The sequence below is a fragment of the Podarcis liolepis genome (genome assembly GCF_965112155.1).
Source record: "Podarcis liolepis genome assembly, chromosome: 8".
Classification (NCBI taxonomy): Eukaryota; Metazoa; Chordata; class Lepidosauria; order Squamata; family Lacertidae; genus Podarcis; species Podarcis liolepis.
Window position 1 is genome coordinate 38,392,846 of NC_139560.1, and position 24,459 is coordinate 38,417,304.

The 24,459-nt window shown below is 42.5% G+C and overlaps 2 protein-coding genes across 2 annotated transcripts; both read left to right on the forward strand.

Moving 5' to 3' along the window:
• The first annotated feature begins 980 nt into the window (after positions 1-980).
• LOC310713813 (DGAT1/2-independent enzyme synthesizing storage lipids-like) lies at positions 981-8,475 on the forward strand. The gene is made up of 5 exons (XM_083518381.1): positions 981-1,156; positions 2,610-2,984; positions 5,401-5,544; positions 5,627-5,766; positions 8,278-8,475. The coding sequence occupies exons 2-5, from the start codon at positions 2,705-2,707 to the stop codon at positions 8,380-8,382; spliced, it is 669 nt and encodes a 222-aa protein (XP_083374507.1). The 5' UTR covers positions 981-1,156; positions 2,610-2,704; the 3' UTR covers positions 8,383-8,475.
• Positions 8,476-11,605: 3,130 nt separating this feature from the next.
• Positions 11,606-24,192, forward strand: LOC310713599 (DGAT1/2-independent enzyme synthesizing storage lipids-like). Its single transcript, XM_083518033.1, has 7 exons — positions 11,606-11,763; positions 13,093-13,467; positions 15,522-15,686; positions 17,199-17,389; positions 18,668-18,728; positions 21,561-21,700; positions 23,995-24,192. The coding sequence occupies exons 2-7, from the start codon at positions 13,188-13,190 to the stop codon at positions 24,097-24,099; spliced, it is 942 nt and encodes a 313-aa protein (XP_083374159.1). The 5' UTR covers positions 11,606-11,763; positions 13,093-13,187; the 3' UTR covers positions 24,100-24,192.
• The last annotated feature ends 267 nt before the right edge of the window (positions 24,193-24,459 follow it).

A 24,459-nucleotide genomic window follows, 5' to 3' on the forward strand; every position in this document is an offset into this window, starting at 1 on the left:
AATCAGCAGCCCCGACCCGCCTCGATCTAGCTGCCTATGGAGATCATCTGTTAGGGCGACCAGAGCCGTCTCAGTCCCATGACCAGCACGGAAGCCGGACTGGAATGGATCCAGAGCCGATGATTCATCCAGAAACCCACCAAGCTGTTCAGCAACCGCTCTCTCAATCACCTTACCCAAGATTCGAAACCGGGCGGTAATTGGTTAAATCTAAAGGATCTAATGATGTTTTCTTTAAGAGCGGGCGCACCACTGCCTCCTTCAGTTCCCCTGGGAATGTCCATGTGCCAAGGGACAAATTGATGATATCCCCTAGGGGGGCCCACACCTTGTCTGGACACGCTCTAATCAGCCAAGATGGGCACAGGTCAATAATAATAATAATAATTTATTATTTATACCCCGCCCATCTGGCTGGGTTTTCAAGAGGACAGGTGGTGGGCTTTCCAGCTCGGAGGAGTCTGTCCACATCGGCTGGGGATATCCGGTCGAAGTGGTCCAATACTGGGCCCAAAGACAGTCGAGGGGCCTCCAGTTCCTTTATTGTATCCAAATTGGCAGGGAGGTCATGGCGGAGCAAAAAGAACTTCTCCGCAAAAAAGCTCGCAAATGCCTCACAGCTGTGTGTCAAATTGTTATTTAAATTTGGCTGTCCCTCGAGGGACGTTAAAGACCTAATTATACTAAATAATTGTAGAACTAAATGGCAGGTCCAATGGAAGAACTTTTACAGTGCTAGGATTCAATATTGTAAACATGACATGTTACTAAGGTTTACGTATTGCAGGATGATCCTTTTACATGCATATCTTGTCACAATTCTTACCTTTACTCCTTAGTCAATAACTGGTTTTCTGTGACCAAATATTTTATCGCGCAATATGACTGCTATTGTAGATGTGATTTCATCAGTTATCCTTAATTACAAATGGCCACAACTTCCAAGAATCAGCCTCCACAAGCCGTCCCTCTTCTTCACAATGCTTCGTTTCTTCATTCGGATGGCACACCCATCAGAGTCTCTTTAAACAGCCACATAAAGGGACATGTTGCCATAGGGGTGGAAATTAGCCTACAAAAAAGTGCACCAGACAAGACTTCTGCTGCTTCAAGAGAAAGGTGACTGAATTAAAGGCAATTTAGGCTTACCAGGAATGTAAGTAAAAGTTTTTGTTCAGATAATCATAAAGTGTAGATTTGGAAGGGTTCCAAGGGTCATCTAGTCAACCCCCTGCAATGCAGTAATCTCATCAAAGTCTCTCATTCTATTTGAAACCATACTGGACCCTGCTTCATTTGCAAATGTGCTGGTAGTTGTGCTATTTGTCACTTCCTGTGCAGGCATCAGCAGAGAGAGAGAGAGAGAGAGAGAGAGAGAGAGAGAGAGAAATGCTGTCTGTCTTTCAGTGTGCTTTAGGGCTGGGCAGTATCAGGTTTATAACATCATAATATATTACCACCTAAATACCACAATATCTCAATACATCACATGATATATCTGCGACTGCAGAGCGCCTTGCCGGGCTCTTGGAGAAGTGACCCTTTCTCACTTTCCTTAATACTCCAGCAGTGGGGTTTGTGGAGACCTTTACAAAAAGTATAAAATCAATCTATAATGAGCAGACGGCCAATATAATTGTAAACAACACATCAGAAAAAGGTATAATTATAAAGGGATGAGGCAAGGTTCCTCAATGGCCACACTGTTATTTATATTAATATTAGAAGTACTGGCTCAAAAGATCAGGATTAACAATAAAATCAATGGAATAACAGTGGGCCAGCAAAATTACAAATTGAAAGCATTCGCGGATGACATCGTATTAACCTTAGAACAACCCAGAATGAGCATACTGGAGGTGACAAAAGAGATAAGTAAATTTGTAAAATTGGCTGGCTGCAAACAAAATAAAGGGAAAATCAAGATGCTGCTAAAAAAATAAAGAATAATCAAAGAAAAAAGACATTGAATCGGAATGTGGGTGGGAAATAGAAACAAAAATAAAATATCTGGGGATTTGGTTAACAATAGAAAACATAATATCTATCAAGACAACTATGTAAAAGCTTGGAAAGAAAGAAAGATTTGGAAATATGGGAGAGAATTCAGCTATCACTGTTTTGGCCATCAAAATGAATGTCCTTCCAATTATAAATGATATCTGATGTTTCATAGAGTGGCAGAAAAAAGTATTAAGGTTCATATGGCAGGGAATGAATCCCAGAGTAAAGTTTAAAATTATGATTGATGAAAAGAAAGAGGAGGTTTGCCCTGCCAGACCTTCAACTTTACTTCAAGGCATCATGCCTATGTTGGATAAAAGATGCTCTCTGTTCCTGTTTTTGAAAATGCAAAAAAACAAAACAAAACAAACAAAAACCTTCAGCAGTGGAACAAAACCAGCTTGGTTTACAACAGATAAATGATGGAGTCATATATTTGTAATTTTGTAAATCTCCATGATGGACGTTGGAAACACAATATGGTAACTTGGCAAGTTACAGTGGGGAAAACTAGGAAAATATTAAGCAGCATGAGATTTTGATGTATTCATGAATGTTTCTGGGATGACAGATCAAACCAATGTACTGCATTTTCTGTTTTCCAGGTAAACAGTGGGGGAAATAGCATCACAACTGAAGAAAATTTCACTTCATATATTTATTTCATTGGCATACGCTTGGTGCTTCAGATCAGGAAACAATGAGCTGGTTTACTCTAATGTTGCAAAACTTGATTAGTTTTCCTTATTTAGAAGAATACCTGATCTCAGTGGTTCACCCTTGGTGGTTTCGTAAGCTTCTGATTTTGCTTTGTTCCTTAATGATAGATATATATTTGGTTGGCTGTGCTTGCTCATTTGGGCTATATGTTTACATGAAGATGAATAAGCACCAAGAAACTGGTCCTGATAGCAAAATTTGGGAAAAGCCAAGGAAATTTTTTGCTAATATTATAGATATATATGGAAAGATATGGCATGGTGAGTGATTCTTTCATAGCAATAATTCTTTCTTATGAGTCACTATAATTTCATAGGACTGAGGATCAGAATTTCAGGCTTGAAGCACTGGAACAATAGTTGCCACAGAGAATCAGGACTGGACCTCTGAACCCCCCTCAGAGTCACAACAGCTACAAGTTTGGGTTGGCTACATAAGGATCAAAATAAAGGCATGACTATTTATTTATGTAATAAGAAAAACAAAGCATTTTATGAAGTATGAAACTAAGGCGGTTCTGTGAACCGCCCTGAGGCCTCCAGGTATAGGGTGGTATATAAATTCAATAAATGATAAAATAAATTAAAAAGACAGATTACAAAAGAAAGGGTCAGCTGGTGGCTGCATAAACACCATACATTTAAACCACATTTTAAGTACTCTTCTTCTCCAAAAGAAACCTGGAGAATGTTTTTTACACCTCACAGAGACACAATTAGCAACTATCTACAGTGGTACCTCGGGTTACAGACGCTTCAGGTTACAGAACTTTGCTTCAGGATGTGAACAGAAATTGCACCATGGCGGTGCAGCGGCAGCAGGAGGCCCCATTAGCTAAAGTGGTACCTCAGGTTAAGAACAGTTTCAGGTTAAGAATGGACCTCCAGAATGAATTACCGCATTTTTTGCTCTATAACACGCACCAGACCATAACACGCACATAGTTTTTAGAGGAAGAAAACAAAAAAAAAATATTCTAAATGAAATAGTGGATATATGATTTTTGTGGTTCATGCTGTGACCACAGACATGTGATCTGACAGTGAGTTTGGAGTAGCCCAATGCAAAAATCCTGAGGATCCATGTGGATCCATGCTTTGTAACCACGGAGGAGGGAAGGAAGGGGAACCATGGATCCTCTGCTCACAACTGCAGCAGATCCCCCCCGCCACCCGCAGGCATTCGCTCCATAACACGCACAGACATTTCCCCTTACTTTCTAGGAGGAGAAAAGTGAGTGTTATGGTGCAAAAAATATGGTAATTTCTTAACCTGATGTACCACTGTAGTTACTATGGAGGTCAAAAGTGAGTTCCCAACGGGTTTGCAGTTCCATTTGTTGCCGGGCTGACCCAGCTGTCAAACTGTGATCTCTGGACTCCAATGCACTCCTGCAGCAGGCTGCCTCGAATTTCTGTTCTCATCCTGAAGCAAAGTTGTTAACCTGAGGCACTATTACTGGGTTAGCAGAGTCTGTAACCTGAAGCATCTGTAACCCGAGGTACCACTGTATGTACACAAACTACGGAATTTCCCAGCACAGGATGTGGTATGGCTACCAATTTAGATGGACACTGCGGGAAACAGGATGGCCTAATACAGAGGCCTTTGGCCTGATCCATAGGACTCTTTATATGTTCTCAGTGCTTCCCACAGGTCTCATGTTACTGTAAGTGTTGAAACTTAAATCAGAAATACACGACTAAAACCAAGTTTGGGCCATAAGGATGAGACCATGTAGCTACTTAGGGCATGGTCAGGGGGGTGTGTGTCTAGGAAGCAGCTTTCTCACTTGGTAGAAAGAGATTCAGAGAATGGTCTGAAGATGCCTGAAGTTGGAGCTCTTTGGGACGGGGAAGAAATATACTCCAGGCCCTGGATCGCTCTCAAACTGAAGGGGGATACTACTCTTTAAATTAAAAAAGTCTCAGAAAACTTTAGTATAACTATAACAACACATTAAACTGTCTCAAGGGCTCAACCCTATATAAAAGCTTAAAGTAGACTAAAATAGCAAAACACAGTTTTAGCTCACTCAAAGACTGGGCAAAAATGTTATCACCTGTGCTCAAAAGGAAGCAAGGAAGGAACATTCTATGAGAGGAGAAATCCCTTCATTCATTAAGGGACCACCACAGAGAAAGTCTTGATCCGTGTGGATGACAACCTAGCATCCAGAATGCTGGAGCATATTGTCATTGTTGTTTAGTCATTTAGTGGTGTCTGACTCCTCGTGACCCCATGGACCAGAGCATACCAGGCACTCCTGTCTTCCACTGCCTCCCACGGTTCAGTCAGACTCATGCTGGTAGCTTCAAGAACACTGTCCAACCATCTCGTCCTCTGTCGTCTCCTTCTCCTTGTGCCCTCAATGTTTCCCAACATCAGGGACTTTTCCAGGGAGTCTTCTCTTCTCATGAAGTGTCCATAGTATTGGAGCCTCAGCTTCACGATCTGTCCTTCCAGTGAGCACTCAGGGCTGATTTCCTTCAGAATGGATAGGTTTGATCTTCTTGCAGTCCATGGGACTCTCAAGAGTCTCCTCCAGCTTCATAATTCAAAAGCATATAACAGAGCTTTTAACCTGATCTTAATTTTTTCTTTCTTTCTGAAACACACTGATTTCCTCCAGTAATGGTTGCAATATTTCTTTGTTGCATTTTGTATTATTTTCAGGTTATGAACTTACTGGTATAGAACATATCCCTAAAGGACCAGGGATTATTATTTATCATCATGGAGTTATGTCTATCGGCTATGTCTTTTTTGCGGCTAGATATTTTTTAGAGACGGGGAGAGCATGCTTTTCATTAATGCATTGCTAAACCCTGAGAATGTCAACTAATTTCAGATTTGATATGGTGTCCCTTTCCTTCAGAATCTTCTTCCATTTCATACACAGGGCTGACAAAATGGCTGTATGAGAAAACTCGATGTATGCTTCTTCCCATTTACGGAGGGTTTCCAGTGAAATTGAGGACATTTATTGGAGAACCCATCCCATATGATCCAAATATAACAGCTGTAGAGCTGGCTGAAAAGGTAAGTTAACTCTAAACTTGGAAGTTTAAAAGCAGAATATTTCTTTTCCTCTTGGTTTCTCTTTCAGCTCTAAATTTTATTGTACATATTGATTTCCTCATTCTATATGACCAGATATAGGGTTCATTATATATACTTTTTTGCATTATCCCCATCACTCAATTTTCCCTCTCCTTAACTTTTTGAAACTAATTAAATGGGGGGAAACTATGCAGTACAAAGATTGATCTGCTCATGCAATGGGATTTCTTCTTCCCACTATATTAGGGCTGAGCATACAAAATACATTCTGGAGGTTTACCGTATTTTTCGCCCCATAGGACGCACCGGCCCATAAGGCGCACCTAGTTTTTTGGGGGGGAAATAAAGTGGGAAAACATTATTTTCCCCCCAGGCGCAGGGCTGGGGCGGGGGGAGCCCAAGCTTCCTCGGACCCCAGCCCCAAGAACAGGCAGCTTTTCACAAGCCGTGGGAGCCCAGTACGGGCTCCCACAGCTTGAGGAGAGCTGTGCAAAGCTTGAAGCCTTGGTGCGCTGAGCTCACCGCGCCCAGGCTTTGGCATGCAGGCAACTCTCCGCAAGCCGTGGGAGCCCAGCGCCGGGCTCCCACCGCTTGCGGAGAGCTGCGCAAAGCCTGGAGAGTCCGAGAATGATGGCGAAGTTGCGCACAGCTTTGCCATCGCTCTTGGAGCTAGCAGGGCTGGGGGCGGGGGAAGCCGGAGCTTCCCCCGACCTCAGCCCCCAGAATGGGTCCCAGAGCGATGGCGAAGTTGTGCGCAGCTTCGCCATTGCTCCCGGAGCTTGCGGGGCTGGGGTGGGGGGATGTCTGTGCTTCCCCCGACCCCAGCCCCCAGAACGGGTCCGAGAGTGATGGCAAAGTTGCGCGCAGCTTCGCCATTGCTCTTGGAGCTTGTGGAGCTGGGGAAGCCCAAGCTTCCCCTGACCCCAGCCCCCAGAACGGGTCCCAGAGCGATGGCGAAGTTGCGCGCAGCTTCTCCATCACTCCCGGAGCTTGCCGGGCTGGGGGGATAGCTTCCTGAAGCCTGGAGAGCGAGAGGGGTCGGTGTGCACCAACCTCTCTCGCTCGCCAGGCTTCAGCGAAAGCCTGTATTCGCCCCATAGGACGCAGACAGATTTCCCCTTCATTTTCGGAGGGGAAAAAGTGCGTCCTATAGGTTGAAAAATATGGTATATCAATAATCAAATAATAGATCTTATTCTAATTGCTCCTGATGAAAATTTTGGTCAATTGCATAAAAAGTTGTTGAGCTGAGCTTCTTTGGGGCCATTGGTCAGAAAGTTGAGATTTGGGGGGGGGGTGCCCTTTTCACACCCCAACTGCCCACATGCGCAAAACAGAACCAGAGCCACTCACGTAGGAGCCCGAAACAGCACGCACACAAATTCCCCCCCCCAACTCGGATATTTCCTTAAAATTGAAAAAAGAAACCCCCCAGATGGCCCCAGAAGGACCAGTCTGGGATTTCCCAAACATATGGCAACCCTACACTATGTGCCCCAGAATCTGCCTGACAAGGTACCTCCAAGCCACTGTAGTGCTAATTTTTGAGGATATGGAGAGGGTTGAAGAGGAAGACAATTCATTGTACACGTTGATATATGTTGCATGTACACACTGATGTGTGTTTAAGAGAGCATTGGATACAGCTTTGTTAAACGGTGCCATAATTCCTGACCAACTACCAAGCTATCAACTCTAAACCTGCAACACATTGTATTTCACTGAATACAATGTCAAACACAGATACCATTTGTATGGTATTTCATTGCATGACTTATTCCACCTGCTTCTGCAGGGGATGTTACACTTCCCCCCTTCCTCAAGGAAAACTTGGGAAGCTGAGTCCCAAAGGGAGGGGGCTAAGGGGAGGTGCATGTAAGGTCCTGGTGCTAATGGGAATGGGGTGGGAACATTGTTTAGTATGCCTGATCCTTCTCCAAGCACTTTCTGCTTGTTTTCTTGCTGCATCAAGTTTCAGGTATTGATTGCCTGTTTATTGCCTGTTTTCTTTCTGCAAGGGGTTATGCCTTGGTTGCCCTAAGGTTCGCTCCTTTTATCCTACATTGTAACAACCATGCAAGGTAACTACTGTGCACCAAGCAGCTGAAGGCACATATGTTTGATTGTTTCTCTGCCAATCTCATACAGTGCCCTTGGTAAACATAAAGAGAGTGGGCTGGATTCACTGAGAGATGAGCAGTTTCCTAGTGGGGGTTCCTCACCCTGGCTGCTCTGGCCCAAACCTCCATGTTGAAGAAGCCGCTTTTGAGGGTTGAGAGACAAGGACTCTCATGCAACACATCTCTGTGTACAAAGTCAGTTGTGTATTCCAGAAAGAAGCCACATATAGTGCTTCTATAGCTGGAATAAATGGGTTGCCTCTGGTTCTGATCCCTTTAGCTTTCTCCTCACAGATATTAATAACTGTGAATACCTATTTTGCAATCTATTCCTCTAACACAATGTATTCCTCTGGTTTTCTTTCAACAGGCGAAGATTGCACTTGAAAATCTTCGGGATAAACACCAAAAAAGGCCAGGAAATATATTAAGAGCTCTTTCAGAACGATTTGATAAGCATTACAAAGCTAACTAGTCCATATAAAACAGTTGCAGTGTTTCTGATGAGGTGTCTGTAATAGGAAGCATTAATACTTATGTTATTAAAGCTAAATTGATATACATAGAATTGTGCTGGATTGTATATGAATTATTTGGAAGGGTCCCTAGCTCAGTAGCTCAGCACCTGCTTTGTGTGCAGAAGGTCCTACGTTTTTGAAGACGTACAAGTGCTTTTCTGCCCTATCCTGTAATACACCCAGAATTCCCCTTTTTGGGGAACTTGCACTAGTAGAGGCAGAATCAAAGAGTATAACGGGAAGGCGAGTGTTTAACTGAAACATGAAATAATATTACATGTGAAAGAGTAATGTCTATAAATTACCTGTATTAAAACAGTGGCACTTCTTTTATGATTATAAAAGGGTGCACCAAGATTTGAGCCCTATAATGCAAATCATTTTAAACTTATAGCAAGAAAAGTAGAGAAAACAAAAAGATAGCTGGAATTCGTGACTGATCTAACGAAAACAGCCAACTCAACTATGAATCTGGGTCTGGTGCCCGCCCCATATTAGCACTGCCCCCCCCCCCCCCGTGTTGAACACCCTCTTATCAGATGTCAAATAGATAAATAACTACACAACTTTCTGAAGACATCTGAAGGCAACCCTGCATCAGGAAGTTTTTAATTGATGATGTGTTGCTGTGGTTTTTATGTTCTAAGCTGCCCAGAGTGACTGCTTCAACCAGGCTTTTACACACACACTATCTCCTTTATCTTTTAGCTCCTGAAAGACTCAAGTTCCCATCTTAGCTGATTTCTTTCTTCCAAAGCACTGGACGGCAGAGGGATCCCTTGGCTGCGGCTGCAGTCGCGAGCTGAAGGATGCCTCTGAAGGGATGAGCCAGCAAAGTGAGAGCTGCGCAAAGCGAAACAGAAGCCATGTACGCAGCTCTTGCTTTGCTTGTGTTAAAGCAAGAAAATCGAGATCTGCTTACACGCTCTGTGCATAATATTTTTCTACTTTTTTTCCTCCTCTAAAAACTAGGTGTGTCTTATGGTCAGGTACATCTTATGGAGCGAAAAATACAGTAAAAATTTGGTCACAGTATGCTTCTTAATCTTTAAATGGTTTATTTATTTTATTTAGATTCATATCCTGATTTTGACAAAATTCCTCAAAGTGCCTAGTTCCTTTTACTAAAATAATGATGCTAGAATAATGGAAGCTGCAGAAATACCTACAGAAAATAGTCAAGTAAGCAGTCATGGGAAATCAATCATACTTGTTGCAATTTTTGTGTGGTATTCATTCAGAAGTGGCTCCATTCTTGTCATCCTGATAGCATCATTGATTGAAGTTCTCACTGCCCACATAGTGATAGTTTCAACAATGCAGGGTGGATAACACCTTAATGGGGTGTGCCAGCCCATTTCAAAATCACACCAGCTTAGTTGGAGGTGTCGGTGTACCTAGCAATTAAGGAGACACAGCAACCGCAGGACACATTTTCTTACATGCCACTGCATTGCACAATGATGGGTTACAGCAGTGGCAGGGTGTGATGGGGCACAGCTGCTCACCTGACCTCCGACTGGTTACATTGCTGCTGCTTAACAGGAGGTAGAGAGGGAAACGCAAGTTGGAAGCGAGGTCAGCATGGTATAAACAAACAAGCAGGATCAGTGGAGTGGATCCATTGATGTGTTTAAACCACACCCACCTTGCCACTATCTTCCCCACTTTCCCTCTACCTCCAGATAAGTAGAAGTCATGCAATACACTGGTTTGTTCCCCCCACAAAACCCTCAGCTTTTGGATTACAAAAAAATAACCCCCTTGCCCCAGTCATATATCTGAATATCAGGAATGATTTATCCCAGTTGTAAAATTTTGTAGCAGTCATTTCCCATATTCTTTCTGCTGCCTTCACTGCCATCTTACCTCCATATTGGAGAAGCAGATAGCTTCTCCTTAATAGGCTGTACCAAGGAAAGGAAGGAATAGCTAAATGATAAAAAGATAAAAGAGAATTGATCCTTCTAGTCCTTTGCAATCTCTCATTTTCTTAGTTGCTTCCCTGTCCAAAGCCATTAGGTCTAAAACATTCAGGTGTTGAGATAGACTGTAGATAAAGGGTCCATTTGACCAGTGGGAGCTGTTGCATTAGGGTTGATGAGCCAAATTCAGGCTGTGCAATGAAAACTGATAAAATGGCAATCTGCTCTGTGCCAGGCCCTTCCTGTCTGCCTTCACACTTATGACATGGGGATGCCACTGCCTGGCAGTTTCCTCCTCCTCAATTCCTGTTGCCATTGTAGTACTCAGCAGAGACGAGGACTGGGGGCATAAGTACAATCAGTGGCTCTGGGTTTTCTTCTTATTGGCATTACTGCCTTCTGCACTACCCATCCTAACAGGTGCCTTTTTATTTCCTCCACCCACATGCCAAAAGAACCTTTACCTATTTGGCCTTTGCAAGGGTTGGTGGGCTTCTGTGGCACATTTGTCTTGGCTACTTTCATATCACTTTCATGTATTTTTGAGAAATAAACGTTAAGACCACCATATGTGTATGTGATTACAGTATTGCTCTGACATAACTGACGAATGCATGCTGGACATGGATCCTCCACCCCCACCTGACAATATTGGACAGGTACCGAAAGCCAGAGACCCTTTGATGTCAAAGCATGTCAACCTGGAATTTCTGGAGCTCCTGAGAAAGCAAAGCATACTGAAGGAGCAACGAGTGAAGAAGCTTTTTGATGAGCTGCCTGCAGAAAAATCAGCATGGCAGATGGTATTGGAGATCTTAGACAATGCCTAGAGCACAAGTAGCTGGTCAAGTTTATTAGAGTAGGATTGATTGCTGAGGATGATTACTTGAGATTCAGTATTCAAACCTAGTAGGTGTTGATGAAATCCACATACACATGCTGCTGTAGAATTAAATGGCAGGTCCAATCGAAGAGCTTTTACAGTGCTAGAATTCAATACACATGACATGTTACTAAGGTTTACGTATTGCAGGATGATCCTTTTACATGCATATCTTGTCACAATTCTTACCTTTACTCCTTAGTCAATAACTGGTTTTCTGTGACCCAATATTTTATCGCGCAATATGACTGCTATTGTAGATGTGATCTCATCCTTAATCTCATCCTTAATTACAAATGGCCACAACTTCCACGTAGCAGGCACTCTAAGCACTCCCTCTTTTTTCACAATGCTTCATTTCCTTTTTCAGATGGCACACCCATCAGAGTCTCTTTAAACTGCCACATAAAGAGACATGTCTACATAGGGGTGGAAATTAGCCAACGAAAAAGTGCACCGCACCAGACAAGACTTCTGCTGCTTCCAGAGAGAGGTGACTGAATTAAAGGCAATTTAGGCTTACCAGGAATGTAAGTAAAAGTTTTTGTTCAGATAATCATAAAGTGTAGATTTGGAAGGGTTCCAAGGGTCATCTAGTCAACCCCCTGCAATGCAGGAATCTCATCAAAGTCTCTCATTCTATTTGAAACCATACTGGACCCTTCTTCATTTGCAAATGTGCTAGTAGTTGTGCTATATGTCACTTCCTGTGCAGGCATCAGCAGAGAGAGAGAGAGAGAGAGAGAGAGAGAGAGAGAGAGAGAGAGATGCTGTCTGTCTTTCAATGTGCTTTAGGGCTGGGCAATATCAGGTTTATAACATCACAATATATTACCAGCTAAATGCCACAATATCTCAATACATCACATGATATATCTGCGGCTGCAGAGGGCCTTGCCGGGCTCTTGGAGAAGTGACCCTTTCTCACTTTCCTTAATACTCCAGCAGTGGGGTTTGTGGAGACCTTTACAAAAAGTATAAAATCAATCTATAATGAGCAGATGGCCAATATAATTGTAAACAACACATCAGAAAAAGGTATAATTATAAAGGGATGAGGCAAGGTTGCTCAATGTCCCCGCTGTTATTTATATTAATATTAGAAGTACTGGCTCAAAAGATCAGGATTAACAATAAGATCAATGGAATAACAGTGGGCCAGCAAAATTACAAATTGAAAGCATTCGCGGATGACATCGTATTAACCTTAGAACAACCCAGAATGAGCATACTGGAGGTGACAGAAGAGATAAGTAGATTTGTAAAATTGGCTGGCTGCAAACAAAATAAAGGGAAAATCAAGATGCTGCTAAAAAAATAAAGAATAATCAAAGAAAGAAAGACATTGAATCGGAATGTGGGTGGGAAATAGAAACAAAAATAAAATATCTGGGGATTTGGTTAACAATAAAAAACAAAATATCTATCAAGACAACTATGAAAAAGCTTAGAAAGAAAGAAAGATTTGGAAATATGGGAGAGAATGAAGCTATCACTGTTTTGGCCATCAAAATGTATGCCCTTCCAATTATAAATGATATTTGATATTTCATATAGTGGCACAAAAAAGTATTAAGGTTCATATAGCAGGGAATGAAGCCCAGAGTAAAATTTAAAATTATGCTTGATGAAAAGAAAGAGAAGGTTTGCCCTACCAGACCTTCAACTTTACTTCGAGGCATCATGCCTATGTTGGATTAAACATGTTCTCTGTTCCGGTTTTTGAAAATGCAAAAAACAAAACAAAACAAAAAGTGGGGAAAACTAGGAAAATATTAAGCAGCATGAGATTTTCATGTATTCATGAATGTTTCTGGGATGGCAGATCAAATCAATGTTCTGCATTTTCTGTTTTCCAGGTAAACAGTGGGGGAAATAGCATCACAACTGAAGAAAATTTCACTTCATATATTTATTTCATTGGCATACGCTTGGTGCTTCAGATCAGGAAACAATGAGCTGGTTTACTCAAATGTTGCAAAACTTGATTAGTTTTCCTTATTTAGAAGAATACCTGAGCTCAGTGGTTCACCCTTGGTGGATTCGTAAGCTTCTGATTTTGCTTTGTTCATTAATGATAGATATATATTTGGTTCTCTGTGCTTGCTCATTTGGGCTATATGTTTACATGAAGATGAATAAGCACCAAGAAACTGGTCCTGATAGCAAAATTTGGAAAAAGCCAAGGAAATTTTTTGCTAATATTATAGATATATATGGAAAGATATGGCATGGTGAGTAAAAGTTTCTTTCATAGCAATAATTCTTCCTTATGAGTCATTATAATTTCATAGGACTGAGGATCAGAATTTCAGGCTTGAAGCATTGGAACAATAGTTGCCACAGAGAATCAGGACTGGACCTCTGAACCCCCCTCAGAGTCACAACAGCTACAAATTTGGGTTGGCTACATAAGGATCAAAATAAAGGCATGGCTATTTATTTATGTAGTAAGAAAAACAAGCATTTTATGAAGTATGAAACTAAGGCGGTTCTGTGAACCCCCCTGAGGCCTCCAGATATAGGGTGGTATATAAATTCAATAAATGATAAAATAAATTAAAAAGACAGATTACAAAAGAAAGGGTCAGCTGGTGGCTGCATAAACACCATACATTTAAACCACATTTTAAGTATGCTTCTTCTCCAAAAGAAACCTGGAGAATGTTTTTTACCCCTCACAGAGACACAATTAGCAACTATGTACAGTGGTACCTCGGGTTACAGACGCTTCAGGTTACAGAACTTTGCTTCAGGATGAGAACAGAAATTGCACCATGGCGGCGCAGCGGCAGCAGGAGGCCCCATTAGCTAAAGTGGTACCTCAGGTTAAGAACAGTTTCAGGTTAAGAACGGTCCTCCAGAATGAATTAAGCTCTTAACCTGATGTACCACTGTAGTTGCTATGGAGGTCAAAAGTGAGTTCCCAACGGGTTTGCAGTTCCATTTGTTGCCGGGCTGACCAGCTGTCAAACTGTGATCTCTGGACTCCAATGCACTCCTGCAGCAGGCTGCCTCGAATTTCTGTTCTCATCCTGAAGCAAAGTTGTTAACCTGAGGCACTATTACTGGGTTAGCAGAGTCTGTAACCTGAAGCATCTGTAACCCGAGGTACCACTGTATGTACACAAACTACGGAATTTGCCAGCACAGGATGTGGTATGGCTACCAATTTAGATGGACACTGCGGGAAACAGGATGGCCTAATACAGAGGCCTTTGGCCTGATCCATAGGACTCTTTATATGTTCTCAGTGCTTCCCACAGGTCTCATGTTACTGTAAGTGTTGAAACTTAAATCAGAAATACACGACTAAAACCAAGTTTGGGCCATAAGGATGAGACCGTGTAGCTACTTAGGGCATGGTCAGGGGGGGGAGGTGTCTAGGAAGCAGCTTTCTCACTTGGTAGAAAGAGATTCAGAGAATGGTCTGAAGATGCCTGAAGTTGGAGCTCTTTGGGACGGGGAAGAAATATACTCCAGGCCCTGCAGAGCTCTCAAACAGAAGGGGTATACTGCTCTTTAAATTAAAAAAAGTCTCAGAAAACTTTAGTATAACTATAACAACACATTAAACTGTCTCAAGGGCTCAACCCTATATAAAAGCTTAAAGTAGACTAAAACAGCAAAACACAGTTTTAGCTCACTCAAAGACTGGGCAAAAATGTTATCACCTGTGCTCAAAAGGAAGCAAGGAAGGAACATTCTATGAGAGGAGAAATCCCTTCATTCATTAAGGGACCACCACAGAGAAAGTCTTGATCCGTGTGGTTGACAACCTAACATCCAGAATGCTGGAGCATATTGTCGTCGTTGTTTAGTCATTTAGTGGTGTCTGACTCCTCGTGACCCCATGGACCAGAGCATACCAGGCACTCCTGTCTTCCACTGCCTCCCGCGGTTCGGTCAGACTCATGCTGGTAGCTTCAAGAACACTGTCCAACCATCTCGTCCTCTGTCGTCTCCTTCTCCTTGTGCCCTCAATGTTTCCCAACATTAGGGACTTTTCCAGGGGGTCTTCTCTTCTCCTGAAGTGGTCAAGGTATTGGAGCCTCAGCTTCACGATCTGTCCTTCCAGTGAGCACTCAGGGCTGATTTCCTTCGGAATGGATAGGTTTGATCTTCTTGCAGTCCATGGGACTCTCAAGAGTCTCCTCCAGCTTCATAATTCAAAAGCATATAACAGAGCTTTTAACCTGATCTTAATTTTTTCTTTCTTTCTGAAACACACTGATTTCCTCCAGTAATGGTTGCAATATTTCTTTGTTGCATTTTGTATTATTTTCAGGTTATGAACTTACTGGTATAGAACATATCCCTAAAGGACCAGGGATTATTATTTATCATCATGGAGTTATGTCTATCGGCTATGTCTTTTTTGCGGCTAGATATTTTTTAGAGACGGGGAGAGCATGCTTTTCATTAATGCATCATGTCGCGTATTGGATACCAGGTAAATTATTTAAATTTAAATCATGCTTTTTCACATAAAACATGTAAAATATGACATAAAACAATGCTATAAGCTATGAAACAATGCTATAAAATATAAAACTGTACATCAGGAAAGCAGGTAGAAACAACTGATAAATAAAATAGCAGCAACAGGTGATATAGTTTAGTTAGTGCAGATGAAGGTACTTTCTCACCAAGTCATTGCTAGTAAAAGAGAATAAATGCAGGATGAATAATTATTTCCAATTCACAACTGAGTCAGCTGAAATGCTCTCCATGAAGAAATGCCATGCTTTTCTGTCTACATTCTTCCTCAGAGATCTAAAAATTGAGGAATCTGGATAATGTGTCATCTGATTCCTATGCTATGACTACACGCTCTCATGTAATAATTGCTGTTCGCTTTAATACCAGAACAGGGCAAGGCGTAGGTTTTGGGGTGCCTAAGTTGATGATTTTCTCAAGTACAAAGAGTTTTGCAAAGTTCTGTCATTAGTAAAGATGGGATATTCCTTACTGGAAAGAACAACACAAAGTATGGGATTCTGCTTGGGAGCATCTGCACTAGCAAACCACCTGCGCAAAATCCCTGTATTCAGACACCACTGGGTGGCAGCTGGGATGGGGTAGGAGCTACAGCTAAGGAAAAGGGCAGAAGCCCAAGTGAAGCCCCAAAGACATGTCTGAGGCTTTCATAGCAAGTCCAACCTATAACCAAATCTCCACACAGATCCCAGAAAACATGGCCCCACCCAAACACATGGCCAATCAAGCACTGCCACACACAGCTTTTATGCCCCCATGTGACACTGCAATCAAACACATGTGGCAACCTTGCTGTAGTGTTCATGGCCCTCCACTGCCACTCCCCCCACATCATCTTCCTCTGCATGCACACAGCAGCCACCCCAGGAAACAGTGACATCACAGAAAGGTCATTTGAAGGAAGGAGTCCAAAGAGACCCAGTAGCACAGAGTGCTGTTTGGAGTTTTTCCACTAGGTTAATTAATGAAGCATATAACCTCCACCCATATATCTGTGTACCAATCTCTGCTGGTGGGGGCAGTTTTCCACCAGCATTGTCTCCTCTGTGCCATTCGTGTATCTCTCCCCCCCCCCCCGTGTGTGTCTATCTACTATATCCAAAAGCTCTGCACCCTAAAGGGATTGAAGGTTTGGGTTCTGCAGCAAGGCACTTTGAGCTGTATTTTTATCATAATGCAAACTTGAATGTATTACAGACCTGAGGAACACATGTCTAAAAAGTTCCCACCTCAGCACTCAATCCCACTCAATGTGCTTTCCAAAAAAAGCCTACTGAGCAAAAGTGGAATTAGCATAAAGCCCCCCTCCATGAAATCCTAGTTAAAATGGGTTGGCAGAGAGCTATGCTTGTGATCCATAATAGTGCAATATCTTTGGAATAATGGCACTTGTATTGTATCCACACTATTTCCTAAATAAGTTTCACATAAAATGCATTCTTCTATTTGGGGCTTATTTTTTCAGGGCTGCAGATGTTTTATTATGTGCTCGGGTTGAAATCTTACAAGAAACCTGAAATTGTGAAAATGATGAAGAAAGGCCGTTTAATGGGCATTTCACCTGGTGGAGGTAGAGAAGCACTGTATAGTCACGATTACTGCCTAATGTGGGGTAAACGCACAGGTTTTGCTCAGGCAGCTTTGGAGGCGAAAGTGGTGAGTGATCTTTGTGCAATCTGCATTGCCTTAACGATTATCCTAGATAAGACGTAATGTGTTGACATCCTTGATCCAGCATCCAAAAAAGCTGAGGATAGCAAATATCCTGTTGGGGGTCAAATGATATCTGGAGTGCCACAGCTCTCCCCAACACTGCTTTAAAAAACCCTTTACATATCGTAAATCCCTGCATATTTTACAAAAACTATACTATTCAGTATTCCATTATTGAATCCATCAAAACATATTACACTGCAGAGTTTATCTTAATGCTGTCAGTCATCATCTATTTCAAGATCCTTCTCATAATATGTCTGGAGCACTCAGTCTTTGCTATTTCTAGAATAAAAAAAGACCAAACAATCTCCTGGAAATGTTTTCTTCTTAGCATACGGGGATTTAACCCTGAAAGCATGATCAACAGCTTGATGTACCTTCTGCTTCTGAGTCTCAAGAAGATTTGCAGGTGCCTCAATTATTTTATCCCTTATTGCTTCACCAGATCGCTGAGCAATAGATCTAAATCATAAAAGCATCTCTTTTTGCCTTAATTTAATTAAAGCCAAATTGTCTGCTAATAGTTCCTGAGATGCTACAGTTGCCGCCAGTTGAATCCAGGGGGGAGGAGTATAAAAGTTTGAATGCTTTTTTAAAAAAAAAGAAAGTTTTCAAAGTTCGTGTCCCTGTCCCCCTCCTTTTATTTCCGATGGCAGAGTTTCTTTGTTTCCTTCAGTGCTTCAGCCATCTGGTTCCTATGCAGGATAGTCACCAATTCCAGAGAAGACTCTCCTTTTTTTCTCCTGGAAATTCGCCAAATTAATCCAAATGCTAAAGACACTTGAATAATAAATCCCTTTTTCCTTGGTTTTAGTTTCTGGGAAATCTGCTGCTCACTGAGTAGGAAATTCAAGACCTTTTTCGGGTGCTCGTTGCCTATCAGCTGCCCCCAAACTCCAAAAAGCAGCGGCCGGTTGGCTGAACCTGGCTTCCTTTCCCCCTCAGGGCAAACCAGGAAATTCTTTCCCCCCCCCCTTAAATTCCTGAAAATCTGGAGGACAGCTTCTGAATTTTCTTCATCTGAGATATTTGAATAGATGTGTCAGGAATTTTAAAGCCAATTACATTATCATTTATAAGTTGCTTCTCATTATAATCACAAATGTGAAGCATTCTTCGTAATCCATAACAAAAATTAAGGCTTGGTTGGGACAAAATAATTATCCAATCCTCGCCTTTCTTTTCATGTTTGTTTCATCTTTTTTTTTTTTTTTTTAGCCCATCATCCCTATTTTTACACAAAACATTTGTGAAGCATACAGGACCATTGGAAAGACAAGTAAGTTAAATACCTTGGTTGATCAAGAGATCTCAGGCAATATACATTTTAATAATATAGAATGATCTTTTTAAAAGAATATCTATTTACTACTCACTTATAGATTTTATTCCGTGTCCACTTATCTGCAAAAGCTGTGCTGCCTGGCTCAGTACTGAGTGAACATGCCCTTGCTTAGTTTTCTAGTAGATTTGACAGAAAGCTATAATCGATAAATGCAAAGAGCTGACTGAATATCTTGTACAGTGGAACCTCAGGTTAAGTACTTAATTGGTTCTGGAAGTCTGTACTTAACCTGAAGCATTCTTAAGCTGAAGCAGATTTTCCCATTGAAAGTAATAGAAAGTGGATTGATCCGTTCCAGATGATGAAAAAACACCCCCTAAAACAGCAATTTAACACAAATTTTACTGTTTCACGAGACCATTGATCCATAAAATGACTGGATCGATTGGACCTAATGGTCAGGGGTCCCTTTACCTTTACTTAATAGATTTTATTCCATTTACACTTATCTGCAAAAGCTGTGCTGCCCCCCTCAGTACTGAGTGAACATGCACTTGCTTAGTTTTCTATTAGATTTGACAGAAAGCTATAATCGATAAATGTGGGAGCAACCCTAACATGGAGGGGAACTGAACAGGAAACATACCATATTCTGTAGTCTATTGTACACAACTTATGACTGATTGCAAAGAGATGACAAGAGCTGACTGAATATCTTGTACAGTGGTACCTCAGGTTAAGTACTTAATTGGTTCCGGAAGTCTGTACTTAACCTGAAACGTTCTTAACCTGAAGCAGACTTTCCCATTGAAAGTAATGGAAAGTGGATTGATCCGTTCCAGATGATGAAAAAACACCCCCTAAAACAGCAATTTAACACAAATTTTACTGTTTCACGAGACCATTGATCCATAAAATGACTGGATCGATTGGACCTAATGGTCAGGGGTCCCTTTCCTTTACTTAATAGATTTTATTCCATTTACACTTATCTGCAAAAGCTGTGCTGCCCCCCTCAGTACTGAGTGAACATGCACTTGCTTAGTTTTCTATTAGATTTGACAGAAAGCTATAATCGATAAATGTGGGAGCAACCCTAACATGGAGGGGAACTGAACAGGAAACATACCATATTCTGTAGTCTATTGTACACAACTTATGACTGATTGCAAAGAGATGACAAGAGCTGACTGAATATCTTGTACAGTGGTACCTCAGGTTAAGTACTTAATTGGCTCCTGGCAGTCTGTACTTAACCTGAAACGTTCTTAACCTGAAGCAGACTTTCCCATTGAAAGTAATGGAAAGTGGATTGATCCGTTCCAGATGATGAAAAAACACCCCCTAAAACAGCAATTTAACACAAATTTTACTGTTTCACGAGACCATTGATCCATAAAATGAAGGCAATAATCAATGTACTGTACTATAAAATAAATAAGACGGTAGTTTAGATGAAAAAAATTACAATTTATTTCCAAACTCACTGTTTGCAGGGGGCTCCGAGTCCTCTTCCACAATCACAATCGGATTGGCTCCCGGCATTCGTGGAGGCCTCAGAGAGCTCCTGCAGCTGGAGCTCAGTCGCAGAGCATCTGCAGCCACAGTGGCTGTCGGGGTTTGGATCCCGGCATTTGCGGAGCCCTGCAGGCACCTCGGACTTCGAGGCTTGGCTCCCGGCATTTGCAGAACTGCTCTAGGCACCGCGGATGTCTGGGCTTGGCTCCTGGCAGTCGCGGAGCCCTGCAGGCACCTCAGATGTTGGGGCTTGGTTCGCTGCATTCGCAGAGGCCTCTGAGAGCTCTGTAGGCCCCACCAATGTCCAGGTTTGCTTCCAGGCAGCGGCGAGTCCTCCAAGAATTTACCATAATTTTCACTCTATAACACAGTTTTTTCCTCCTAGAAAGTAAGGGGAAATGTCTGTGCGTGTTATGGAGCAAATGCCTACGGATGGCGGGGGAATCTGCTGCAGTTGTGAGCAGTCTGTGGCTCACTTTGAAACAGCAAAGTGGGTGTAAGCGGCTCCTGTCAGTGAGCCGAGCCGGGGAGGAGGTAGAGAAGCAGAGCGGGGTTGCCTGCTTTAAAACAACCCCGTGCTCTCTGTCCCTGCCTGCATTTTTTTGCTGTCCGATTTTGGATTAACCACTGTAGGGGCTGTGTGTGTGTGTGTGCTTGAGCTATCGTTCTCCTCCTCCTGCTTCCCGTTCACTCTCCCAGCACCCCTGCGCTCTCCTGCGACTTTGGGATTGATACTCTGTGTGTGTGTGTGTGTGTGTGTGTGTGTGTGAGAGAGAGAGAGAGAGAGAGAGAGAGAGAGAGAGAGAGAGGCATCGTTCTCCTTCTCTTGCTTCCCGTTCACTCCCCCAGCGCCCCTGCGACTTCCAGCGCCCCTGCGACTTTAGGGCGATTTTAGCATGGATCCACATGGATCCTCAGTATTTTTGCATTGAGCTACCCCAAACTCACCGTCAGATCACATGTCTGTGGCCACAGCATGAACCACAAAAATCATACATCCACTGTTTCATTTAGAATATTTTTTTCTTGTTTTCCTCCTCTAAAAACTACATGCGTGTTATGGTCTGGTGCGTGTTATAGAGCAAAAAATACGGTACTTCCAGGTTACAATCGTTCATAACCCAAAAAAAGTAAGTTGAAGTGTTCATAACCCGAGGTACCACTGTATCTCTTTTCCCAAGCACTCATATTATTTAACTTTTCCTCTCTTCCTATTTATTGCAATTGCTAAACCCTGAGAATGTCAACTAATTTCACATTTGATATGGTGTCCCTTTCCTTCAGAATCTTCTTCCATTTCATACACAGGGCTGACAAAATGGCTGTATGAGAAAACTCGATGTATGCTTCTTCCCATTTACGGAGGGTTTCCAGTGAAATTGAGGACATTTATTGGAGAACCCATCCCATATGATCCAAATATAACAGCTGTAGAGCTGGCTGAAAGAGTAAGTTAACTCTAAACTTGGAAGTTTAAAAGCAGAATATTTCTTTTCCTCTTGGTTTCTCTTTCCGGTCTAAATTTTATTGTACATATTGATTTCCTCATTCTATATGACCAGATATAGGGTTCATTATATATACTTTTGTGCATTATGCCCATCACTCAATTTTCCCTCTCCTTAACTTGTTGAAACTAATTAAATGGGGGGGGGGGGACTATGCAGTACAAAGAGAGATCTGCTCATGCAATGGGATTTCTTCTTCCCACTATATTAGGGGTTGAGCATACAAAATACATTCTGGAGGTTTACCGTATTTTTCGCCCCATAGGACTCACCGGCCCATAAGGCACACCTAGTTTTTTAGGGGGGGGAATAAAGTGGGAAAACATTATTTTCCCCCCAGGCGCAGGGCTGGGGCGGGGGAAGCCCAAGCTTCCCCGGACCCCAGCCCTAAGAACAGGCAGCTCTTCACAAGCCGTGGGAGCCCAGCACGGGCTCCCACAGCTTGAGGAGAGCTGTGCAAAGCTTGAAGCCTTGGTGCGCTGAGCTCACCGCGCCCAGGCTTTGGCATGCAGGCAACTCCCACCGCTTGCTGAGAGCTGCGCAAAGCCTGGAGAGTCCGAGAGTGATGGCGAAGTTGCGCACAGCTTTGCCATCGCTCTTGGAGCTAGCAGGGCTGGGGGCGGGGGGAAGTCTGTGCTTCCCCCGACCCCAGCCCCCAGAACGGGTCCCAGAGCGATGGCGAAGTTGCGCGCAGCTTCTCCATCACTCCCGGAGCTTGCCGGGCTGGGGGGATAGCTTCCTTGGTGTGCACCAACCTCTCTCGCTCGCCAGGCTTCAGCGAAAGCCTGTATTCGCCCCATAGGACGCACACAGATTTCCCCTTCATTTTTGGAGGGGAAAAAGTGTGTCATATAGGGCGAAAAATATGGTATATCAATAATCAAATAATAGATCTTATTCTAATTGCTCCTGATGAAAATTTTGGTCAATTGCATAAAAAGTTGTTGAGCTGAGCTTCTTTGGGGCCATTGGTCAGAAAGTTGAGATTTTGGGGGGGGGTTGCCCTTTTCACACCCCAACTGCCCACATGCACAAAACAGAACCAGAGCCACTCACGTAGGAGCCCGAAACAGCGCACACACAACTCAGATATTTCCTTAAAATTGAAAAAAGAAACCCCCCAGATGGCCCCAGAAGGACCAGTCTGGGATTTCCCAAACATATGGCAACCCTACACTATGTGCCCCAGAATCTGCCTGATAAGGTACCTCCAAGCCACTGTAGTGTTAATTTTTGAGGATATGGAGAGGGTTTAAGAGGAAGACAATTCATTGTACACATTGATATATGTTGCATGTACACACTGATGTGTGTTTAAGAGAGCATTGGATACAGCTTTGTTAAATGGTGCCATAATTCCTGACCAACTACCAAGCTATCAACTCTGAACCTGCAGCTAATTTGTAATTTGTTATTACTCGTGCATCAGCAAGCTCCTAAATGAGATGCCGTTTCACTGAAGACAAGGTCAAACACAGATACTATTTGTATGGTATTACATTGCATGACTTATTCTACCTGCTCCTGCAGGGGATGTTACACTTCCCCCCTTCCTCAAGGAAAACTTGGGAAGCTGAGTCCCAAAGGGAGGGGGCTAAGGGGAGGTGCATGTAAGGTCCTGGTGGCTAATGGGAACGGGGTGGGAACGTTGTTTAGTATGCCTGATCCTTCTCCAAGCACTTTCTGCTTGTTTTCTTGCTGCATCAAGTTTCAGGTATTGATTGCCTGTTTAAAGGGCAGATAAGAAATTTCTTTCTGCGAGGGGTTATGCCTTGGTTGTCCTGAGGTTCGCTCCTTTTATCCTACATTGTAACAACCATGCAAGGTAACTACTGCGTACCAAGCAGCCCAAGGCACATATGTTTGATTGTTTCTCTGCCAATCTCATACAGTGCCCTTGGTAAACATAAAGAGAGTGGGCTGGATTCACTGAGAGATGAGCAGTTTCCTAGTGGGGTTTCCTGGCCTTGGCTGCTCCGGCCCAAACCTCCATGTTGAAGCAGCCACTTTTGAGGGTTGAGAGACAAGGACTCTCATGCAACACATCTCTGTGTACAAAGTCAGTTGTGTGTCCCAGAAATAAGTTACATATTGTGCTTCTATAGCTGGAATAAATGGGTTGCCTCTGGTTCTGATCCCTTTAGCTTTTTCCTCACAGATATTAATAACTGTGAACACCTATTTTGCAATCTATTCCTCTAACACAATGTATTCCTCTGGTTTTCTTTCAACAGGCGAAGATTGCACTTGAAAATCTTCGGGATAAACACCAAAAAAGGCCAGGAAATATATTAAGAGCTCTTTCAGAACGATTTGATAAGCATTACAAAGCTAACTAGTCCATATAAAACAGTTGCAGTGTTTCTGACGAGGTGTCTGTAATAGGAAGCATTAATACTTATGTTATTAAAATTAAATTGATATACACAGAATTGTGCTGGATTGTATATGAATTATTTGGAAGGGTCCCTAGCTCAGTAGCTCAGCTCCTGCTGTGTGTGCAGAAGGTCCTACGTTTTTGAAGACATACAAGTGGTTTCCTGCCCTATCCTGTAATACACCCAGAATTCCCCTTTTTGGGGAACTTGCACTAATAGAGGCAGAATCAAAGAGTATAATGGGAAGGCGAGTGTTTAACTGAAACATGAAATAATATTACATGTGAAAGAGTAATGTCTATAAATTACCTGTATTAAAAC

What these genes read in the sequence shown, in the direction of transcription:
- LOC310713813 (XM_083518381.1), top strand. Translation starts at nt 2,705, where the DNA reads ATGAGCTGGTTTACTCTAATGTTGCAAAACTTGATTAGTTTTCCTTAT. An exon ending in ATATGGAAAGATATGGCATG is followed by an intron (nt 2,985 to 5,400) that starts GTGAGTGATTCT and finishes TATTATTTTCAG; the next exon opens with GTTATGAACTTACTGGTATA. An exon ending in CTGTAGAGCTGGCTGAAAAG is followed by an intron (nt 5,767 to 8,277) that starts GTAAGTTAACTC and finishes TTCTTTCAACAG; the next exon opens with GCGAAGATTGCACTTGAAAA.
- LOC310713599 (XM_083518033.1), top strand. Translation starts at nt 13,188, where the DNA reads ATGAGCTGGTTTACTCAAATGTTGCAAAACTTGATTAGTTTTCCTTAT. An exon ending in TGTCGCGTATTGGATACCAG is followed by an intron (nt 15,687 to 17,198) that starts GTAAATTATTTA and finishes TTATTTTTTCAG; the next exon opens with GGCTGCAGATGTTTTATTAT. An exon ending in CAGCTTTGGAGGCGAAAGTG is followed by an intron (nt 17,390 to 18,667) that starts GTGAGTGATCTT and finishes TTTTTTTTTTAG; the next exon opens with CCCATCATCCCTATTTTTAC.